The sequence below is a fragment of the Aspergillus homomorphus genome (genome assembly GCF_003184865.1).
Source record: "Aspergillus homomorphus CBS 101889 unplaced genomic scaffold BO97scaffold_19, whole genome shotgun sequence".
Lineage (NCBI taxonomy): Eukaryota > Fungi > Ascomycota > Eurotiomycetes > Eurotiales > Aspergillaceae > Aspergillus > Aspergillus homomorphus.
In genome coordinates this window covers 240,905-259,575 of record NW_020291905.1, presented here as the reverse complement: position 1 = coordinate 259,575, position 18,671 = coordinate 240,905, and the positions used below count along the sequence as shown (strand labels likewise).

Sequence of the window (18,671 nt, the reverse complement as noted above, 5' to 3'; positions counted from 1 at the left end):
GGTACTTCCCCTTGGATAGAACGCTCCTTCAAAGCAAGTTGGAAGCATGAGAAGTCCCATTTCAAGCAAAATCTGAACAATGCTTTCACGACGACCTCTCTTGAGGACAGAATGACGTAGTCGACAGAAGATTGCCTCTCAGGATCCAGACAACATCCTATCGGGAGACTTCTGCATGAAAGAGCTCTTTCTCCAGACAAAGTGAAATCATGAAAAACCCCGCCCAGCCAAGGGCTGGACAATGACTTTGGTTTTGGACTTTGTACAATGAAGGACTTTGAACGCCGACAGAATGTAATACCAAATAAGTTGCATGATAGGGACAGCAATAGCGTCACGAGAACTATAAAGAAGGCTATGTATTCCTGTACAATCGCGTTTTCTTTTCCTCGCCATCGACTTCCTTGGTACTGGCAGTTTTGACACCGACAGAGTTAACATCGCCATCGAAGTCCCATCATGTATGAGAGGTACATTAGCCATGGACCATACGGAAGGATGTCTGGTGGTCTTATCTGTCGGATGCATTTCCGGTCGATGAAGGGTTTATGATCCGATTCGGCAAAGACCATTGGGACAAAGTGCCAGAATGCATGCCCATAATTGTCACAAAAGGAGAAAAGTTGTATTTCACCTTGCTGGCGCATGCGAGCTCGGATATAACCGACCACCCAGAAGAGCTGGCGGAGCAATTTGAGCGGTTGCGGTACGATTTGCCCTTGAATGCAGATATTGCTGCCGATGTCATTTGTGCAGGTAAGCTCCATTTGTATAGACTGCCTCCAGATTGCGGGATTGAATCCCTGCTGTCAGTGTCGATGGATAAAACCGAGGTTTTCGACAGGATTTACCACCAGAAGCAGATCGACATGTTCTTCCGTTTGGTGAAGGATGGTAACATGTTCTCGGACTGATGGCTTAGGCCGGTAGGTCGTGATTTGTACCTGACATCTACATGTCTATACATCATTACTAAACACCTGATATGCAATCTACTTTGCTTTTGATACTTCATAGATTATTACATCACTACAGGTAAATGCAATTAGCCTACGGGCGAATCCTGGTAATAGCCGGGATCAGTACGTTAGCGTCACCACTGGGCATTGGAGCGGCTGAGTTATCCGCAGAGCTAAGCACTACCGGATCTTGATTGATGCCTTCCCTGCTCTACTGCTTCGGCTCAGCTCCCGTCCAAGCTGCTCCTTCCCACTGCTGAATACAGTAGGTATCCTTTTCATCCATCGATGATTGTTAAGTTCTTTGTGATGTCGCTGTAGCTATTCATCCAGCATCTCCTACGACAATAGTCCTAAACTCTTTATCCTCTCAATGACTTCATAACTTCTTGACGTATTTACCTCAAGGCTCCTCTCAATCGACTTACGCTAACCTCGAATTGAAAATCTTTTCTGTCACTTTTCAACTGAAGCAACCATGCATCCTGATTCCTTGGCCACATTGTAGTCATGATTCAAGCTGCTTGTTGAAGGGTAGGTCTTACCCATCTGCGCCGTCGAGCAAATCTTGCGCCAGCCTTCCCATATGAGCATCCGTTCTTGCTCGAATTATTCTCGATTCGTGCACATGCTTCGCAGTATCTCGGTCTCCAGAACGACAGCCTCTTACCCTCGTCTACGTCCACTTTCCTACTCTGGGATAATCGCAAGCAAGTAGCAAGGCAACACCATTGACGAGAAAGTCAATAGCAGAGATGACCAACAATGATTTCGAGAAACATCGCGAGAAGCACCACAGGATCCTCATATTCAGGGTAAGTGGCGGTGGAGATACACCAACGAGGCGCATATAAAGTTGACTGGTAATCGGAAACTCAGAGGTATAGATGTCTAGGAGGGATAAGTCAGATTTCATACTTTCTTCGGCTGTTTGCCGTTTACCTGTCTGGGAGCTGGAAACGAAAACCCTCCATCCATCCAGTCTTTCCCAGCCCAATATCACCAGAGACGTGTGACAACATAGCGGGTCGCTATTCCCCGGAAGCGGCTCATTGTATACTCCTCATGAACTCGTAGACACCTTCCGTTAACCGATATCAAAGAAGAAGAATTGTACCGATTTCGAAAAAGTCCGCCCAGTCACATTTCGAACAACGTCAATAGCAGTAGCAAGGTCTTTGTGTCATGCTGACCTTGTCGAGCGTGCGATGAACGGTTAATGGATTTGCATGGCTTTCCTTGCCTTCGCGAATCGGACGCTCTGCACGTTGGTCAGAAGAATGACGTTGTCAATTCATCTATCAGCATAGAATCGCCATAAAGCTACCAAGAAAGACCGGGTCTGTGTTGAACAATCGTGACCCATTCCTCGCAAGCGTCGAGGCTGTTGACCACCGGTTCTGCACTTCGCACGCCAGCTAGATGTAGATAGCAGACCGCATTCTCCAGTCCGGAGAAGATGACAAAAGTAAGCCCAGACGGGTATGCATTCTCATTGAAGCAGTTGTTGTCGTTCTGTTTGACTGGGCCGTGTTTCTCGACCCAATTGTCTGACTTGAAGCGGATGTCTGTACCTTATTTTGCTGGGTAGAACGTGAAGCAGACAACGAAGGTCAACCCAATGCTGTTGATAGTACCAATAAAGACACAAAACTGGGCGCCGGTACAGCAAACGAGTGAAAGAAGATGTATCGAGCATGAGGGTGATCAGAGCATGAGCCTCACTGCAACGATGCTCATGTCTTGTAATTGCGCTTGCAAATTTTGACCTACCCAGCTAACGAAGGGACCTGAACTAGGATTGATAAAATGTACGGTGGCCACCGAGGCAAGCCAGCCAGCTCTGGCTGATGCCTGCGCCCCTCAATATGACAAATCTCGAAGTGTAAGTTATGGTCCCATATCCGGATGCACGAGAGCAAGACACGCGCTAAGGCTGTTCCCACAGGGTTGATGTTGACAATAAAATTCATATGAATGCTGTTGGCATGAACGATGCGACGGACCCCACATAATGGCGCCAATATATGTCGTTTGGGCTCGAGCATCAACCGGCGAGAGTTTTAGTAGACTTGGATACTCGAATTGTAGTAATTAAATCTCCCTCACCCCATCGTCATCCCAAGGCCCCACTATCAATGGACTGGGCATTAACTTGCCATCTTCATCTCAAGCCAAAACCATCAATACTAATGGCCAGTTCGTTCATGCATCAAAGCATCAAGAAACGAACCATGCCACGCAGCTCTTGGGGGCAGCTGTCCCCGCCCTCACCCATAAGCATTGCATTTTCCCACTCGGGAATGGCTCCAACGTTGCTACTTTAGGTGTTCGGAGGCATCACTGGGCAGCTTACAACTACAACATGTCATGCCTGTAGCCACTCAACAACCACCTGATTACACATACATTGACATGACATACATCCAGCCAAGCTAAACCACTTCACATCCCATATACCCTTTTAGTTCTTCGCTAAGCACTCCCTGATAGAGTTAAACGCAGACCACATAGCGCGGGCGCGCAGCGCACGGAGAAAGTCGTAGACGCAAAGATAATCAATCCAGCGAGTGGGTTATCGGCTAGGTCATCACCGGAGTACTAGACAGGGACGCTAGAAGCCCATTGTGAATGTTCGGCGGAGGCGATATGGGCTTCTCCCTCTCGGTCCTTGGACCCACCATCGGAGGGACGGCTAGGCTAGATAGAGTACGATGAGACTAAAATAACATGATATAATCTCTGCCTCTCCCTCCTCTTTTCTCCGCTCCGGCCGAAACGTGCCCCCGACCTCCTGCCCCTAAACTTGGCGGTTATACCTAAGCCACACCTAGCAATCTCCCTGCCCACCTACCGAGTTTTCTTCCAAACCCTGCTGGCTGGATACACGAGCACGGCCCGCAAGTCTGGTTGACCAGGATCGGGACGGTCGGGACTTTAATCTAGATCTCTTTAGTCTGTTCTGGACACACTAAGTACGTCGTCATGGATGGATCACTGCTGTACCGAAGGATGACGGAGGGGCGATGTTCAGCTTGTTGGCGAGGGTTCACGATGCTGCTGGCCCGATACCTTGGGTGTGGGGTCATCCTTCCTCCAAGCTTATGCTCCTCAAATTTTTATTCTCCTTGTGCTGTTTTCTCCTCGGATTATGCTGCTATTCTCTCCCAGAGACACACAGACCAAAAACTTTGCGTTACTGAGACAGGCGGCGAGCAAAGGTACTATAGGAGAATTGCTATTCTAGGACCCCGGACCATTAATTTTAGAAGCACCCTCCCCAAGCAAAATGACAGATAGCTCGCTCTCGGGTCTCGGGCCATTTGGGGAGACACTACGTGATAAGAAAAGAAAATCCGTGGAGAAAGCTACGGGAGGGTAAAACGGGCATCAGTGCAATCGAGCCAATATACATGGAATGTTATCGCGCGACTCAATTCGGGTCGATCTCCGACTATGCGTTATTGTAGCTTTGCAGGGGTTCTTTCAAGGTAAGCACGTATGTCTAGGGTCCTGAACTTAGAATCCCATGGGAGATAGTAAGTGGGGAGTAGTATAGGAAGGGCAATGGCGGCCAGTTACCCAAGTAGTTTGGGTTGTAGAAGGTGACTGCCAGTACCTAAGACATTCGGCTGCTTCCGACGCCGAGGTATTGACAATATGCCCCTGGTTACGTCTCTCTACGAGTTATTAGTAGAGTCCTGGACACTGGTCCGCGAGCACGTCGACGAGGCTAAGCGATGGGAGGTGGCTCTGACTGGCAAGAGTCTATTCTAGGACTTGGAAAACGTGGCAGTCCGATCCGAAATTTCGGGCTTCTGGAACGCTATTCTCGTATGCATCTCTGCATCCGTACTTCCTGGACCTATAGTGATTATACTCAGGCTCTTGTGCAGAGAAGAGGCATGAGCCTTCCAGATGGAAGACGCGTGTGTAGGTTGTACAGGAGTTCGTTTCCGCTACTGGATTCGGGTCCGTCGCACAAGTCCTAGTGGGCAAAGATTATGTTCTATTCGTTGTTGGAGAAGAAACTGGATGATGGTAGTAGCGCACATTTATGTCTACGAATACCTGGTTCGTGATTGTTGAACTTTATGAATATAGATAAGGATCATATTGCATCATCGAGCTATCGAAGACCGTCCGGTCAGGATGAGAGATCCGTCGAGAGCGGGCCCACTGTATAGAGCCACTATCGTCAAAGATCGACCAAGAAAGTTTCTCCTTTCCACCCTTCGAGTGGATCGATGGAGTTAGGTAGGATTGAAACCTTTCTTTGCAACCTCCGCGCAAGCTATGCATCGATATTCTGGTAAAGTAGATCTTCCACTCACATATTCATAAGGCTAGCGATTGAATTATCAAAGTTTGACTGTGCCGTACCACGGGCCGAAGTCAACCTTATACCTGATCGGGAAGTGGGCAGGCTTGAAGTCCATCGTGATTTGGTGTAGCCAATCACAAGGCGGGAGAACACCAAGAATCTTGATTACCCGAAATGGCAAAAGCAGGGTTCATCACTGGATGGGCCTAAACCACGATAGGGAAGGAGGGCGGGGAGGACGACGGGGATGGTTTGGGATTAGGGAAAAGACTCAAGGCGGTTTTGGGTTTTGCCTGCAAGTGGCCGGGGAGGTTCCACCCCGGGGTGGGCGGGCGTGGGTGATTTTGTCCCAAGACGGCATGACGAGGAGAGATGGATCCGCAACTTACTTGGGAAGCCCCGAGCCCGTTGAGAAGGACGGGCGCGAAAGCTTCAGACTTCGCGGGCCAGATTCATGATTCATCAAGTCCTAGAGGTCGCCATTCGTTGCTTCATGAAAGAAATACACCGCTGAGGGGAAACCCGTTCACTAGCAATTGTCCTACTACCACCGCCACCTGAGAGGCCAAGTAGGAGGAAAGTGGAAGGGAGAGCATCTGCACGGACGATGAGTCGGAGTCGTTGAGCAGCGGCATCTTCTTTCGGCCTGATCAATGCAACCTCCCTTTTCCCTGTTCGGGTTGTGCGCAAGATCTGGTCTTCCCACAGGTGCATCTCCATGATTTTGTGCTTCCATGCTTGCATTAACATGGACTGGGATTTCAGCGACAATTGATCCTGATGCATCGTGCAGTAGTCTCAGGGGGTGGACTGCCTAGGAAGCCCTGGTCGGAGGCGGTCGTATGTAAGTATTCCGTATTCCGTACGTTCTAAGTTCAACGAACGATGCGATAGAAGAAGGATTGCGGAGGATGAAGCCCAGGAAAAAGTCAATCGGCTGATTGGGTAGCTCGTTCGAGATGGACTGGGTGGATCACGTCAAGGGGGACTCCGGTTGGGGAAAAGTCGCGATCGATGCTGATGGCTAAATATTGGAACGTCTGGATGCAGTCAATGACTTGGTATTAATAGCAGAATAGTCAAATAGTCGGATAGTCAGATAGTCAAATAGTTAACAGCATCCACAAATCACGGAGCTCCTCCCCTCTCGGCCTGACTAACTAGAAGAAGAGTGTAGTCGAGCACAGGCTGTTGCTTTTCAATGAATGGATCATCCAATTTCTTTGTCCATCACTTCAACGGCAGGCAGTTCTCGGAGAGGAAATGAGGTCAATCATGGCTTGGATGGGTTGCGGAGATCCCGACGCCCGTCAATCCTTGAAGGGTCCTGCCTGAGACCGGTAACCCCCCATGCCAATCGGTATCAATTCTTTCATTCCACCGTTGTAGGGGATAATGGAGATCGTAGGTAATGAGTGAGGTAATCCTGCAGGATTAGGCAAGAGGCCCCTCCGCATTTACTGGTTTGGTGTGTTGTGCTCGGTATCGAGCTTCATTTGTTCGTCATGGAGACAGGGTGGAGTGGGGAGAGATCCTGGAAGATTCAAATCAAGTAAGATTTAAAAATAAAAAAGGTGATCAAAGCGTCCAGAAAAGATGAGACAAAATTGGGAGGTCTAGAGAGTAGTACTCTGTGCTGTAGAAACGCTACAACGGAGTGTACAGTACTTACAGTATCTCCTAACATCTAGACTATCTACTACCTAGACTAACTAAGTAGGTAAGAGAATGGATTGTCTGGGACTCTGGGTCGTCTTCCCCACTCTGCTGTTGCAGACCCACTGCGAACAACGATCTATCGGTTAGCCCTGAGTTGGAGACTGACTGCCAAAAGTGTCCACTGAGGGGGGCGCCCGGAAGGGGCAAAGAGAAAAAAAGACTCGGGAGGTGTGAAGTGCGTGCGGTAGGCAGGGAAATTCTATTAGATTGATTGTGCTGGTCCAGTATTAATAGACCAGAACTCGAACATGGCGTGCCAACAGGATATCGTGTTATGCTTTTGTGTGGTGTGTGGAGAGAGTGCGTGTGTTCATTTATGATTATTACCAGCTGTCTCCTTGCTACTATCATCATACTTCAGCTGTCTCTGACTCGCTCGCATTACTCTATATTCCTTTTTCCCTGGGGTCAATCCAGCAACCCTACTTACTACTACTTACTACCTCCTACCTACCTACCCCTATAAACACACACACACACCCTCCCTTCCCCCCACCCACTTGTTACGTTTTCCCTTGTCTTCTGTACCAGACAGAACAGGTGCCATGCCTGTTGGTCTGTTATGAAACATACCTTGCGCCAGTTACACCAAATCCCAGAGTAAAGGTTCGACGATGCCTGCACGGCGCAGTTACAGAGCCCCATCACGGAATGGCTGTTATGGGTGCAGGAACCGGCAGATCAAGGTAGGCTCGCTAAAAGTTTAAGTAAAGTTGTTGTTCCTGCCTGCAGTCATCCTTTTAACATTTATCTTTCTTTCTATTCCTCTGTCCCTCCGTTCCCTCTTTTTCTTTTTTTTACCCTTTCCTGTTGTCCTTCTCTCTGTTTTTACCCCCTTTATGTTTGAGATGCCTGGATGCCTGGATGCCTGATGCTACAGTCTTCCTTCCTTCCTTCTCATTCAGGCATTTTACCGTATGCCGGCCGGCGTTTGGAATATCTTTGGACGTACCACATCTCCATTCATGATTCGCGAACTCAAACCTTGCATTGCCCCGTTTCAGTTCAGTTCCCAGGCGTCTCTCTACGTCGGCTTAAATTGTGACTGGCTTGTCTTGTTGTCTCCTTTTCTCAATACTGATTGGCAGATGCAGTGTCCGAAAGAACACCCCCAGTGCTCCCATTGCACCAGTGACAACTTACTATGCCAATATATCTCCTCATCTAGCTCGCTGGTCTGGCCAAGGGCAAAGTCCCGTTCCACTACTCCAACCATTCCGCCAGCCCGGACGGCCTCGCAGTCGCAACCCAACGCCAGGATTTACGCACAGTATCGCCTCGTCATGGATCATCCCATCAGTCCATGTGCTCCGCCGGGAGGCGAACTTAACATCCAGGACTTGGAGTTGATGATGCAGTGGTGCACTACCACCTACCTATCCGTCTCGCGCAATAGCACTGTCGAGGGGATCTGGCAGGGTGTGGTCCCGCGCGAAGCAATGCGCCACCCATTTCTCATGCACGGCATCCTGGCCCTGTCGGCCCTACATCTGGCATCCACGTCCACCAACAGTGGAACCAGCAAAGAGGACTACTTGCGCACCGCCCAGAGCCATCAGCAACAGGCCGTTGCGGGCTTGGCTAAGATCGCGGAACACCTGGACCGGTCCAATTGCAACGCTGCCTTTGCCCTCTCAAGCATCATGGTCGTCTTTGCGTTTGCTTTCCAAGGAAACCCATCCTCCACTGCCAGCACCAAAGCCAACGCCTTGGATGCGCTAATGGATATCTTTCAATTTACCAGAGGATCCATTGATGTGCAAGGGGAAATTATCGGCTGGGTTGCTGATGGAGAGTTCAGTCCCCTCCTAGAATACGATAACTCACAACCCAAGATGCCGGATACTTCACGCCTCGCGATAATGTCTCTGTCCAGATTGAATACCAATTTGGCGAACAGGGACTCGACGCACGAGAAGGACATCTACGACGCGACCATCAAGCACCTCGGGTTCTCCCTGGACAAGCTCGCTCGCGGAGGAGAGACCATGATCATCGCCTTCCAATGGATTTTTCGGATTCCACCGCGGTACGTCGAATTGGTCCGGGAACGACAACCCTTTGCACTGGCGATTCTCGCCCATTACGCCGTCATCATTCACTCGTTGCGAGGCCATTGGTGGATTGGCGAGTGGGGAACACGACTGATTCGGGACATCGGCCAACATCTGGATGCCGGATGGAGAGAGTCGATTAGTTGGGTAATCGATGCCACGGGTTGCTATATCCCTCCGGTCTGAAATGCCAACCTCTTTAAATCGTTGAACACCCCAAAGGCGCGAGTACCTCGCGAAACGCGTCCCCTTCACAGCATATATCACCATAGCATGAAGCATTACTTGCAGCTGCGTCCAGCGAAACTGGTGCAATTTCCGCAGCACAGGCAGGCCGCGCATGACATTGGCGTTTTCACCGAGCTCATCAAACCTCAGCAAGCAGACCGGCCACACGCTCAAATTTCGACCATGCGCTCGTCCTCTCCCGCGACTGAGATAGCTTCATCGCTGCATCCGAAAGGAACCGAAGGGGAACAACGTCTGGAAATCCCGATGTATCGCTCATCATCGAAACCACACCTGTTCATGAACAAACACAGCCAAATCCGCCGTGACAGCCAGTCTGTCTTCCGCGGGTCGCAAATCACACCGGCTCAGGCGCAGAAAAATAAAAAGGGTGCTGGACATCTTGACGGAACGGCAAATGACACATACCTACGAACTTTTGACTTCTCGTTTTGTTTTTGATTGCGATGCGTAGCGTTAACTATGGCTCCATGAAATGCTGCCCGCTATCGATTCTTTTTCTTCTCTACCTAGCTCACACTTTTGTCTTGTTTATCCATTCATAGCGACCGCATGCATCATCATCATATAATATATCATCCACCCCAAAGGCCACTATTGCGGCATACAGACCAATCATGTGACGCGAAGCCAGTCCGTTCCGATACGGTATGGCGCCGGTGTAATCTTTCCCTTTCCCCTGTGGGCAATCAGCTGCATGGTAAGATCTATCATTGAATGTTGGATTTGATTCGAATCAGAGAGGAGGGGAAGAAGAGGTTTCGATAAGCCCGTGCGCTCTCATTGGAGCTATCTGCTTTTCGCGCCGTCACAGCGACCGCAAACAAAATGCCGGCGATGCGCAGCAGAACAACGAAGATCCATGGGAAAGCATGCAAGCTTGGGACAAAATGCGACGTCCGCATACCAGAGAAGACGAAAAAAAAAAGGAGAATCAAACCTTGACCAAAGCAAACCGTACCTGCGCCTCTTTTTAGTTGACATAAAGTCTACATGGGTATTGATTAAATAAACATATGCGTGAAGAAGAAGAAAAAAAAAGCCCAAGGCTGAGCAAGACAGGATGCTGCCTTGCAGGAATCTCCTTCGCCCTTTGCCGGAACCTGAGCAGGAAAGGGAAATCAAAAGAGTTGGGGGGAGAGAAAGAAAGTCTCAAGGAGAATCAGCAGCAGCAGCAAAATGTGCCAACCACCATCTGCAGCATTTGCGAACTCCCTCCTTGATAGGAGTCGCAGCTGCCCCGTTCATAATCAGTTGACCATGAATCATATACTCCTAGCGACCAACCAAGAGTCCAAATGCGCTACATGTGTTTGGAAGAAGAATATAGAAGCCCCGACCGGGGCAGGATTATAAGAGCAAGTGGGTGAGAAACCCAACCGAGACCGCTCTCTTTCTGAAAAAACCTGCCCCCACGCCATCATCTGCCAGTGTTGCCAAGTACCGACCGACGACGGGGTAGATCGGACTCCAGACTCAACTCCAAACGTGTGCTAGTCAACTGGACGACGGCTGTCGCTCCTCGCTGGAACGGCGATTGTCGCTACTGAGCGCCCCGGAGCTAACAGCAGGGCCAGCCCCGGCCGTGTGTTCGAGATCCTTCCTCCGATCCTTGGACTGGGTTCTCACTCGCGCCAATTGAGCTTCTTGAGTCTTCACCCGAGCCAGCTGAGCCTCGCCTTGTTCGCGCATGCGTCTCTCTTCTTCGGGGGTGGGGAAGTATGCGTTTGCGACACCGCCTACAATTTGAACGAACCCCGGGGGTGGTTAGCTGTGAGTACGATATGAATTTTGGAAACCTCCCTTCCCCGTCACCCCAGCTTCCATCACGCCATGAGAGAGTGTTTGTGCGGAGCAGATCCGGGAACATAGATGAGATGTGTACTTGGGATACAGGCACTATATCGGACGCAAGGACGAAGGAGGAAAAGAAGAGGAAGAGATCACCCACCTCGTCCAGTATGATGCGGCGCCTCCTCCATGCGCAACGGCGGGGTCTCGACGTCTTGCAGTTCGCGCGCCAATTCGGGGTGCTGCGGGTCATTCTGCATCATGTTGCCGGAGCCGCCGCGGCCTGTGGTGAAGACATCTTGTTTGATGGTCGGGGTAACCAGATCCTTCGGGGAGGTGCGCGATGCGCCAGAGCCGGAAAAGATGTTCCCTAGACGAGAGAGAAAGAGAGAAATGGTTGGTTGCTATCCAGCTAGAACGGAGGAATCTCCGGAATCTCTTGAGGGATCAAATGAATGGGGCATCTAGGAAGTGGAGAGTGGGGTTGAAGAGGAGGGGGAAGGGGGGAGGAATTGGAAAGCGTACCTGCGCCACCGCGACCATGTGAGATGTTTCTGCCCATGGCTTTTCAGTCGCTGGGCGAGAACGTGAGACCAAGGGGAGAGAAAATCGATGAACAGGACTAGGCTGGCTTGTCGTTGCGACGCGAAGAAATTGCAACACGGGAAAAGAAGTTGCGATCGGCTTGAGTCGGTGGGAGAGGAGATGAAGGCGCGACGAGCACGAGTCGGAGAAAGAGCTTTGACTCAGCTCGACGGCGATCGTTCAGAACAGCGCTCGCAGAGAGGGAGAATTCGACAGGGAAGGGAGACTCGAGAAAGAAGGATGATAACCCCACCAGGATAATAAGAGGTGAGACAAACACGAGAGTGGGAAGCTCAGTCACTTGTAAATTGGAGAGGGGGAAAAAGAATTGAGAGGGGGTGAATGGATGATGATGATGCGACGGCCAAGAAGCAGTTGTTGCCCGTCAGGATCAAATGACGTCCTCTAGCAATGATTCCGCACCGTCTATTGTTTCTTTTTCTTCGACTCCTCGGGAAGTACTCTTATGTTAAGGTTCTCTTGGCTCTGTTTTTGGTCATTCAATTGTTTAGTATACCAAATGGCAGATGCAAGCAGTCCTTGTGATCATTTTTCTACCTCTCTCCTTTTTCCTAATTCACTGTGCTTAAAGTTTCCTTCGCATGAATTTCTCTTACCTCACAGTGCACACAGATGCTGTCATCTCCCCAGCTGACCCGATGGTTAATTTCCCCTTTCCCCCCGCGGTTTCTTGCCCTTCCAATCCTCCGAACTCCGTCCTTCTAGCCCGTTACTGCTTTCATCGGCCAGTGGATCCCTTCCCTGCTGGATGGAGTCAGATGACTTGTTCTCCAAACAATAGAATTGGAACTAGGTACCCCATCATTGCCATCAAAGCTAACGAGCTCTAACTTACAACTCGCCGCAACGGCATCACACGACAGAAACCACGCTGGTCAGATCACGCTGCCAGATAACTTTGAGGACAGCTAGCTAGGTGTGATTATATACTCAATGATGCCACTCCAGTAAGTAAACATGGAAAGAAGTACTTCGGTGCTCTAGAAACTAGTCTTAACCGCAAAAGAAACCACTGCAACCATTGCATGCCCTCCCTCATATACACAAGCTCCCGAGTCCATCTTAACAACGAACAAAAATAACAAGTCATTCCCACATATATCATTAAAGATTGTGCACCACCTCACACTCCCTAACCCCACGCCGGAAAGCAGATGGATTCGCATTCGCATTCGTTCCGTCTCGCTCATGGACATAATATATGATCAGTCGTGAAAGATTCTCAGCCCGGCACTAGAAACATATGCGGTTTGCCCCAGGAATGTTCGGGGGGCTTTGTTCTTTGCAACAATTCAGAACCACCAGTGAGATTCTTCGGTATATGCCTGCTCGAACCCCATGCTCCAGACGCCGTGGGCGCCTTTGACGCGATAAGGACCTTCCCACTTCCACGCCTTCTTCTTCTCTTTGTACGAGGCGGCGCCGACATGCTGCATCTGCGAGGGCGAGATGGCCAGCCGGTCCAGTCCCTCCTTGCCCGCCAGCATCTCGATCACGCTGTCGACCGCTTTGGTCGGGACCATGTCCTCCCTCTCGGCCAGGTACCGCAGCAGCTCCGGGACGTGCGCGCGGTTGTAGAGCAGCGCCTGCGAGCAGCAGCCATGCGAGTTCATGACATGCACGCCGGGCTCCATGGGGAACCAGGTGACGCGGCCGGTCATGAAGAAGAGGCCGATCAGTGCGGGCACGCACAGGAAGCAGAGCACCAAGAGGAATGGGTTGGTGAGCACGGACTGAGTGGCGCGAATCTTGCGGCGGGCAGTGAGGGCCAGCCACGCGACGATGGCAACAGTCGACGAACTCCAGAAGAGGTAGACGGGCCAGCTCTCCGAGTTCCAGCCCAGGAACTTCTCCGTGTAGAACAGCCGCACGTACAGCCAGTCCTTGAGGAGGCCGTGCTGGCGGCCCTCCTCGATGCGCCGCACGCTTTGCATCGTGTGCTCGTACCAGTTGCGCTGCGCTACCACATCGTCCTCCAGCATGATGATCCACGGCGCGTCGTTCAGGTCGTAGCAGGCCTGGAGGCCCAGCCGGTAGTCCAGAATCGACTTCTTCTTGATATCTTTCTTCTTCTCGAGGCGCGCGATCGTCACGTGAGGCGCGTCAACGGTCTCGTAGGTGAGGACATGGTCCACAGTGTTGTTCAGCCAAGTTTGGTTGTAATCGGGGTGGTCGAAGGGGTCGCTGAGGGCGAAGAGGACCTGGATGCTCAGCGCGCGGCGCTGCTCCGGGGTGAGCGTGTCCTGAATCGAGGCGACGGTGGTACCAAGGTTCTGCTGCAGAGGTCGCTTCACCGTCACGATCCCGACGCAGACGGTCTTGTCTTTTGGGGGTTGATAGTCGCTGGGCGGGTAGGGGTAGGTAACGCCACTTTGGTTATAGGCTGACAGGAAATCTAACGATTCCTGAATGCGTGCAAGACTGTATTTGGGGCGATAGCCCTCGGTGGATTCGAAGAAGAGTGAGCCGGGGTCGCGGAGGGACCAGAAACGGCAAAGGAGGAGGAGGAAAAAGAAGAGGATGGCGTAGGCGATCAGCAGAAGCCTCTGCTTCCTGTTGAGATGATAGAAAGCCATTGGTCACATGCTGGGAGAATTGAGCGACGATCAAGGATGTTGAAGGAGGAGGGGAGGAGGAAGGAGAGGAATGGAGAAAGTATCGTCAAACGAAGAGGAGACAAGGCGATCACAACGACAGCAGCAGCAACAACGACACCAAAAACAACAGCAACAATGGCAATGGCAATGAAATCAGCAACAGGACGAGAGCGAGTGAAATGGAGAGAAGTGCAACGAAGGCGAAGAAGACTCAGCCATGGCCGTAAGTTGCAGATAAGCAAGCATTTGGGCTAAGCTAAGGCGGGCTTTAGTGTCTGACCCTCAGGGTCCGTCCGTCGCTTAAGACGCTTTAGTGCAGATAGACGCCTAGTTTAGTGCTTGTCTCGGGCCTTTTTCGTGTTTCTCATCCTCTATCCCAGTTCCAAGACTTCCAAGACTTTTTCCCAAGTCCTTTTTGTCTTGTCCGAGTGTCTCTCGGTTACTGACCCACTTCTTCCGGGCAGCGGACACACTTTACTAACCGATAGAAGCGCCCCAGACGATCAGGTTTTGCCTGAATAGGAATTTCCTGACCATGCTCGTGTTCACTTTTACGAAGAAGGATCTGAGGCCGTGCAGATGGACGATGAAGCAGCACTGCACTGGGCATTGGTCATTCGCCTCCGACATGGGCAGTGAACCTGCAACCTGGCCAATGATGCGCGATGACCCGGTCGCTAAAAAAAGGGCGGGTGAAAAGCTTAGCCCGAGAGGGCCCAGCAAATTGACCCATTGTTGATACTAAGTATGATCGTTGCTCCGGGTGAGGCGTTTTATTTTTATCAACTAGACTCTGTCTGTCGGCACCACTCTCTGTTTTGGTCAGGATGTCTCAATTGATCTTGATGGGGCAAATAAAAACTGGATTGATGTCAGAATCCTTCCACATGGATATTTAATGTGGAGGACTCTGATACAATTCGTCTGTCTGTCATCGTGATAGTGGCTCCTCGCAGGCAGCAGGTTTTAAATTCAGGCTGGCGATTGAGAATTCGATGATGCAACGGCTAAGAAAGATCATGCAATGGCCTCGAAGAAGTTGTGGTCCTGGTGTTCACAGTCGACTACTCCTAAGTAGATATGATCGGGTGCAACCACATGTCAAACACCAAACAGCAGTCGGCGCTAGCCTCACCCAAGGTCCACTGCCTCGGCTATTCCATCCACACCCGTCGATATGCGGATTACTATATCATCCAACTCATCTCTATGCATCATCCTTTGAATTCCAGATCTTGTTGATGAGAATATCAGAGTAAATTCAGGCCACGGTACGGTGCTTGCTGCGGGGTAAATGGTGAGTAGCCGACCTTGCCGAGGCAACTCCTATCTCCAAGGCTGTTAGAATAGATAGTAGATAGACTGCTAGATATAGAGATGAGTTACTGGTGTTTAGACAAACATCACATATTTAGGTCGCTTGTTAATGATTAGACTGAAAGTACCAACCTCAAGAAGAGCTATCTTGTGACTACAAACCACTGATCCAAAATGTCCACCATCACCATCCCGACGTCCTACGAGACTCAACCCACAAAACACATCAAACTATCCCACCATCCAGCAGAAACCTCAACCGCAACCCCGGTCATCATCGTCGCCCTGAACCGACCCGAAAAACGCAATGCGTTCACAGGAGTTATGGCCACCGAGCTGGAGTGGGCGTTCACCACCCTCGACCGCGACGAGCGCGTCAAAGTCATCATCCTGACCGGCGCGGGCGACACCTTTTGCGCAGGCGCGGACCTGGAGATCGGATTCCCCAATAACAAGCAGGAAAGACCCATTGACCATCGCGATAGGTGAATCTGCGCACTGAGCATATATGCCCTCATCAAGAGCGCAACCATCGAACAAGTTGACTAAACCCCTTCTTTTCCCCAGTGGCGGCAAGGTCGCCCTTGCCATCCACCGATGCCGCAAAACCACGATCGCCGCCATGCAAGGCTCCGCCGTTGGAGTCGGCATGACCATGACTCTCCCCGCCACGATCAGGTCAGTGCAAGAAATCCCCAAGCCTCCCGTTCATACCCAAACCCCATCGAATCAAGCCTCCCGCCCTACCAGTGACCACAGAACCCCTGACTAAAGGCACGGACATGAAAGAGAACAGACTAGCCCACCAAGGAAGCAAGTACGGCTTCGTCTTCGCCCGCCGCGGAATCACCATGGAATCCTGCTCGGCGTATTTCCTGCCCCGCCTGATCGGATACTCGCGCGCCATGTATCTCGTGTCCACGGGGACCGTGTTCGACCCCACCGCTGCGCATTTCAACGGGCTCTTCGCCGAGACGCTCCCGCAGCGGGAGGAGGTGCTCGCGCGGGCATTGGAACTGGCGGACGATATCGCGCAGAATGTGAGCCCGATGGCTGCGGCCTTGAATCGCGCCCTGATGTGGCGGGGGCCGGAGTCGGCTGAGGAGGCGCATCTGTTGGATTCGAGCATCTTGGCTCACATGTTTGGGTCTGAGTATGTGGCTCCCTCCCACATTTCGTATCTTGTATCTTCAGACAGGAGCCTGGAGAGCGTTTGCAGAAGCGTTGTTAATGATCATATAGAGACCAGAGGGAGGGGGTTCGAGCCTTCCTTGAGAGAAGGAAGGCCAATTTCCGTGCCACCTTGGAGGAACATGGCCCGGATAATTATCCATGGTGGGCTGAGGTGCAGATTGAGCGTAAGCCAAGTGTGGTCGAAGGATCCAAACTGTAGGTCGCTTGTATAGGAGAAGGACGGACCAGCACTGTACTCAAACAAAGGTAGAAGAATAACAAGGCAGACTATAAATTCGAGAAGGGAAAAGAGAAAAAATCCATTTGAATCGCTCAGCAGGTACTCAGTACTTATACAATCAATCAACAGACTCAGGAGTCTGCAGGGAGGACGAAACCAAATAAAAAAATGCCTAGTATGAAGGGTCCATGCAAAATCGAGCGACCATGCGTACATTTAGGCAATGAAATGACGTCTCTTGCGGTTGTACGCCCTCTGATCCTTCAGCCACTGTCGGTAGCCCTGAACACTGCCGATCTTTTCACCGTAGTAGTCGGGAACAGGGTTAGCGATGGAGTTGGACGAAGGGTCGACGCGGAAACGGCGAATGCGATCGAAGAATTCCTTCTCTTTCTGTTTTGATTTTCAAGACCGAAGGATTAGTGCTGTCCTACTCCATTCACACATCACAAAAGAATCGACAAAGAAAAAACTTACCACCAAGAGGGAAGGCTTGTATCGCCGATAGATCAACCCCCAAACGGCATTGCCAACGAAAGGCCCAGCGAGCCATCCAGCAGCACTGCACGCAGCAGTCGCCATACCCAGCACCACAAACGGATCGAGCCCCATGACCTGAGCGCCCAGAGCCTCCAAGTCCTGTGTCGAGAGCACCTGCACCCCCACCAGCGTTGTGAGCGCCGAGGTCACGATCGACGAGGCCAGCGTGTAGCGACGGCGGCTAGCACGGAGCTTGAAGAATGAGTCCCAGTCCAGCCGAACGAGCTGCCCGGAGGGTGCAGGCGATGATGCTTTGTTAGACTTTGCGCGACGGGGGACCGAGAACGAAGGCACGGGTTTCTGCGGGCGAGTCACCGTTGTCTTCAGTGTGCGTGTGGCAGCGCTGGTCGTAGCTGTACTAGCCGTGCGGGCCTGGGGGATCGCATGATACAATTGTCGTGAGAGGTTGCTGTTGGCGTGTGTGAATGGCCGCAGAGCAGAGGAGGAGGAGAAGCCTCCGCTAAGAACAGCGGAGCGCATCCCGCAGATTGAGGTTCCGTGCATCGTGGTCGATGGGGGGTTGACGTAGAAGAAAAGAGTTGGTTGTCAATGGTAGTAGGCGACTTGGATCAAGTTCAGCGGAGAAAGATGCACGGATTAGGTAAGCAGCGGCTGCATGAGGTCACTACCTCAGCATTGTTTGCTAGTGTTTGCTCTACACAACACTTGGGGACCACCGCAACAACAAGCGCTTCTATAGCTTTTTGCTCATGGTAAACAGATTTCTATCGTCTACGGTCTACAATGAAGGTTTTTCTTAGTCGGTAGGCTCTATCGTTTGAGCCTTCACCAATCATCAATGGTGCCTCGCGGCTTTCTGAACGTTAGCACCAACTTTGCAAGGCGACTATAGGAAATGGGCGTCCTGCCTACCAGGCTTCAATTGAAACTCGAAGGGATCCTGAGAAGAGGTAACCGATCACGGAGCCCATGAGCTTCCTTGCCTACAGATCTCTGCATGCCCATTGTACGTCAAGACTGAACCACCGTTCCTAACGGAAAAGGGGCAGTACTCCTCCATTGCGACCATCCATCATGACGATTCTGAGGACAGTTCTTCCAGATGAGTCCGCAGCTAAGCAAATGGAAGGAAGCGGGATG

The 18,671-nt window shown here is 51.2% G+C and overlaps 6 protein-coding genes across 6 annotated transcripts; 3 read left to right on the top strand and 3 right to left on the bottom strand.

Moving 5' to 3' along the window:
- Window positions 1-593: 593 nt before the first annotated feature.
- BO97DRAFT_424962 (uncharacterized protein) lies at window positions 594-914 on the top strand (the record flags this gene model as incomplete). Its single annotated transcript, XM_025697019.1, has 2 exons — window positions 594-756; window positions 814-914. 2 exons carry the CDS (start codon window positions 594-596, stop codon window positions 912-914), a joined length of 264 nt encoding a protein of 87 aa, XP_025551191.1.
- Window positions 915-8,090: 7,176 nt separating this feature from the next.
- BO97DRAFT_345598 (uncharacterized protein) lies at window positions 8,091-9,242 on the top strand (the record flags this gene model as incomplete). Its single annotated transcript, XM_025691778.1, has 1 exon — window positions 8,091-9,242. The coding sequence occupies one exon, from the start codon at window positions 8,091-8,093 to the stop codon at window positions 9,240-9,242; it is 1,152 nt and encodes a 383-aa protein (XP_025551190.1).
- A 1,170-nt stretch (window positions 9,243-10,412) lies between these two features.
- BO97DRAFT_68927 (DUF3602 domain-containing protein) lies at window positions 10,413-11,902 on the bottom strand. Its single transcript, XM_025700992.1, has 3 exons — window positions 11,622-11,902; window positions 11,257-11,466; window positions 10,413-11,044 (listed from the first exon to the last, which is right to left on the bottom strand). Exons 1-3 carry the CDS (start codon window positions 11,656-11,658, stop codon window positions 10,803-10,805), a joined length of 489 nt encoding a protein of 162 aa, XP_025551189.1. The 5' UTR covers window positions 11,659-11,902; the 3' UTR covers window positions 10,413-10,802.
- Window positions 11,903-12,499: 597 nt separating this feature from the next.
- On the bottom strand, window positions 12,500-14,728 carry BO97DRAFT_405757 (uncharacterized protein). Its single transcript, XM_025695264.1, has one exon. The coding sequence runs from the start codon at window positions 14,276-14,278 to the stop codon at window positions 12,995-12,997; it is 1,284 nt and encodes a 427-aa protein (XP_025551188.1). The 5' UTR covers window positions 14,279-14,728; the 3' UTR covers window positions 12,500-12,994.
- A 618-nt stretch (window positions 14,729-15,346) lies between these two features.
- Window positions 15,347-17,222, top strand: BO97DRAFT_68739 (enoyl-CoA hydratase/isomerase family protein). The gene is made up of 5 exons (XM_025700991.1): window positions 15,347-15,596; window positions 15,734-16,101; window positions 16,184-16,294; window positions 16,413-16,769; window positions 16,859-17,222. Exons 2-5 carry the CDS (start codon window positions 15,791-15,793, stop codon window positions 17,007-17,009), a joined length of 930 nt encoding a protein of 309 aa, XP_025551187.1. The 5' UTR covers window positions 15,347-15,596; window positions 15,734-15,790; the 3' UTR covers window positions 17,010-17,222.
- Window positions 17,223-17,246: 24 nt separating this feature from the next.
- Window positions 17,247-18,050, bottom strand: BO97DRAFT_345682 (presequence translocated-associated motor subunit PAM17; the record flags this gene model as incomplete). The annotated part of the gene is made up of 2 exons (XM_025691782.1): window positions 17,247-17,423; window positions 17,508-18,050. 2 exons carry the CDS (start codon window positions 18,048-18,050, stop codon window positions 17,247-17,249), a joined length of 720 nt encoding a protein of 239 aa, XP_025551186.1.
- Between the last annotated feature and the right edge of the window lie 621 nt (window positions 18,051-18,671).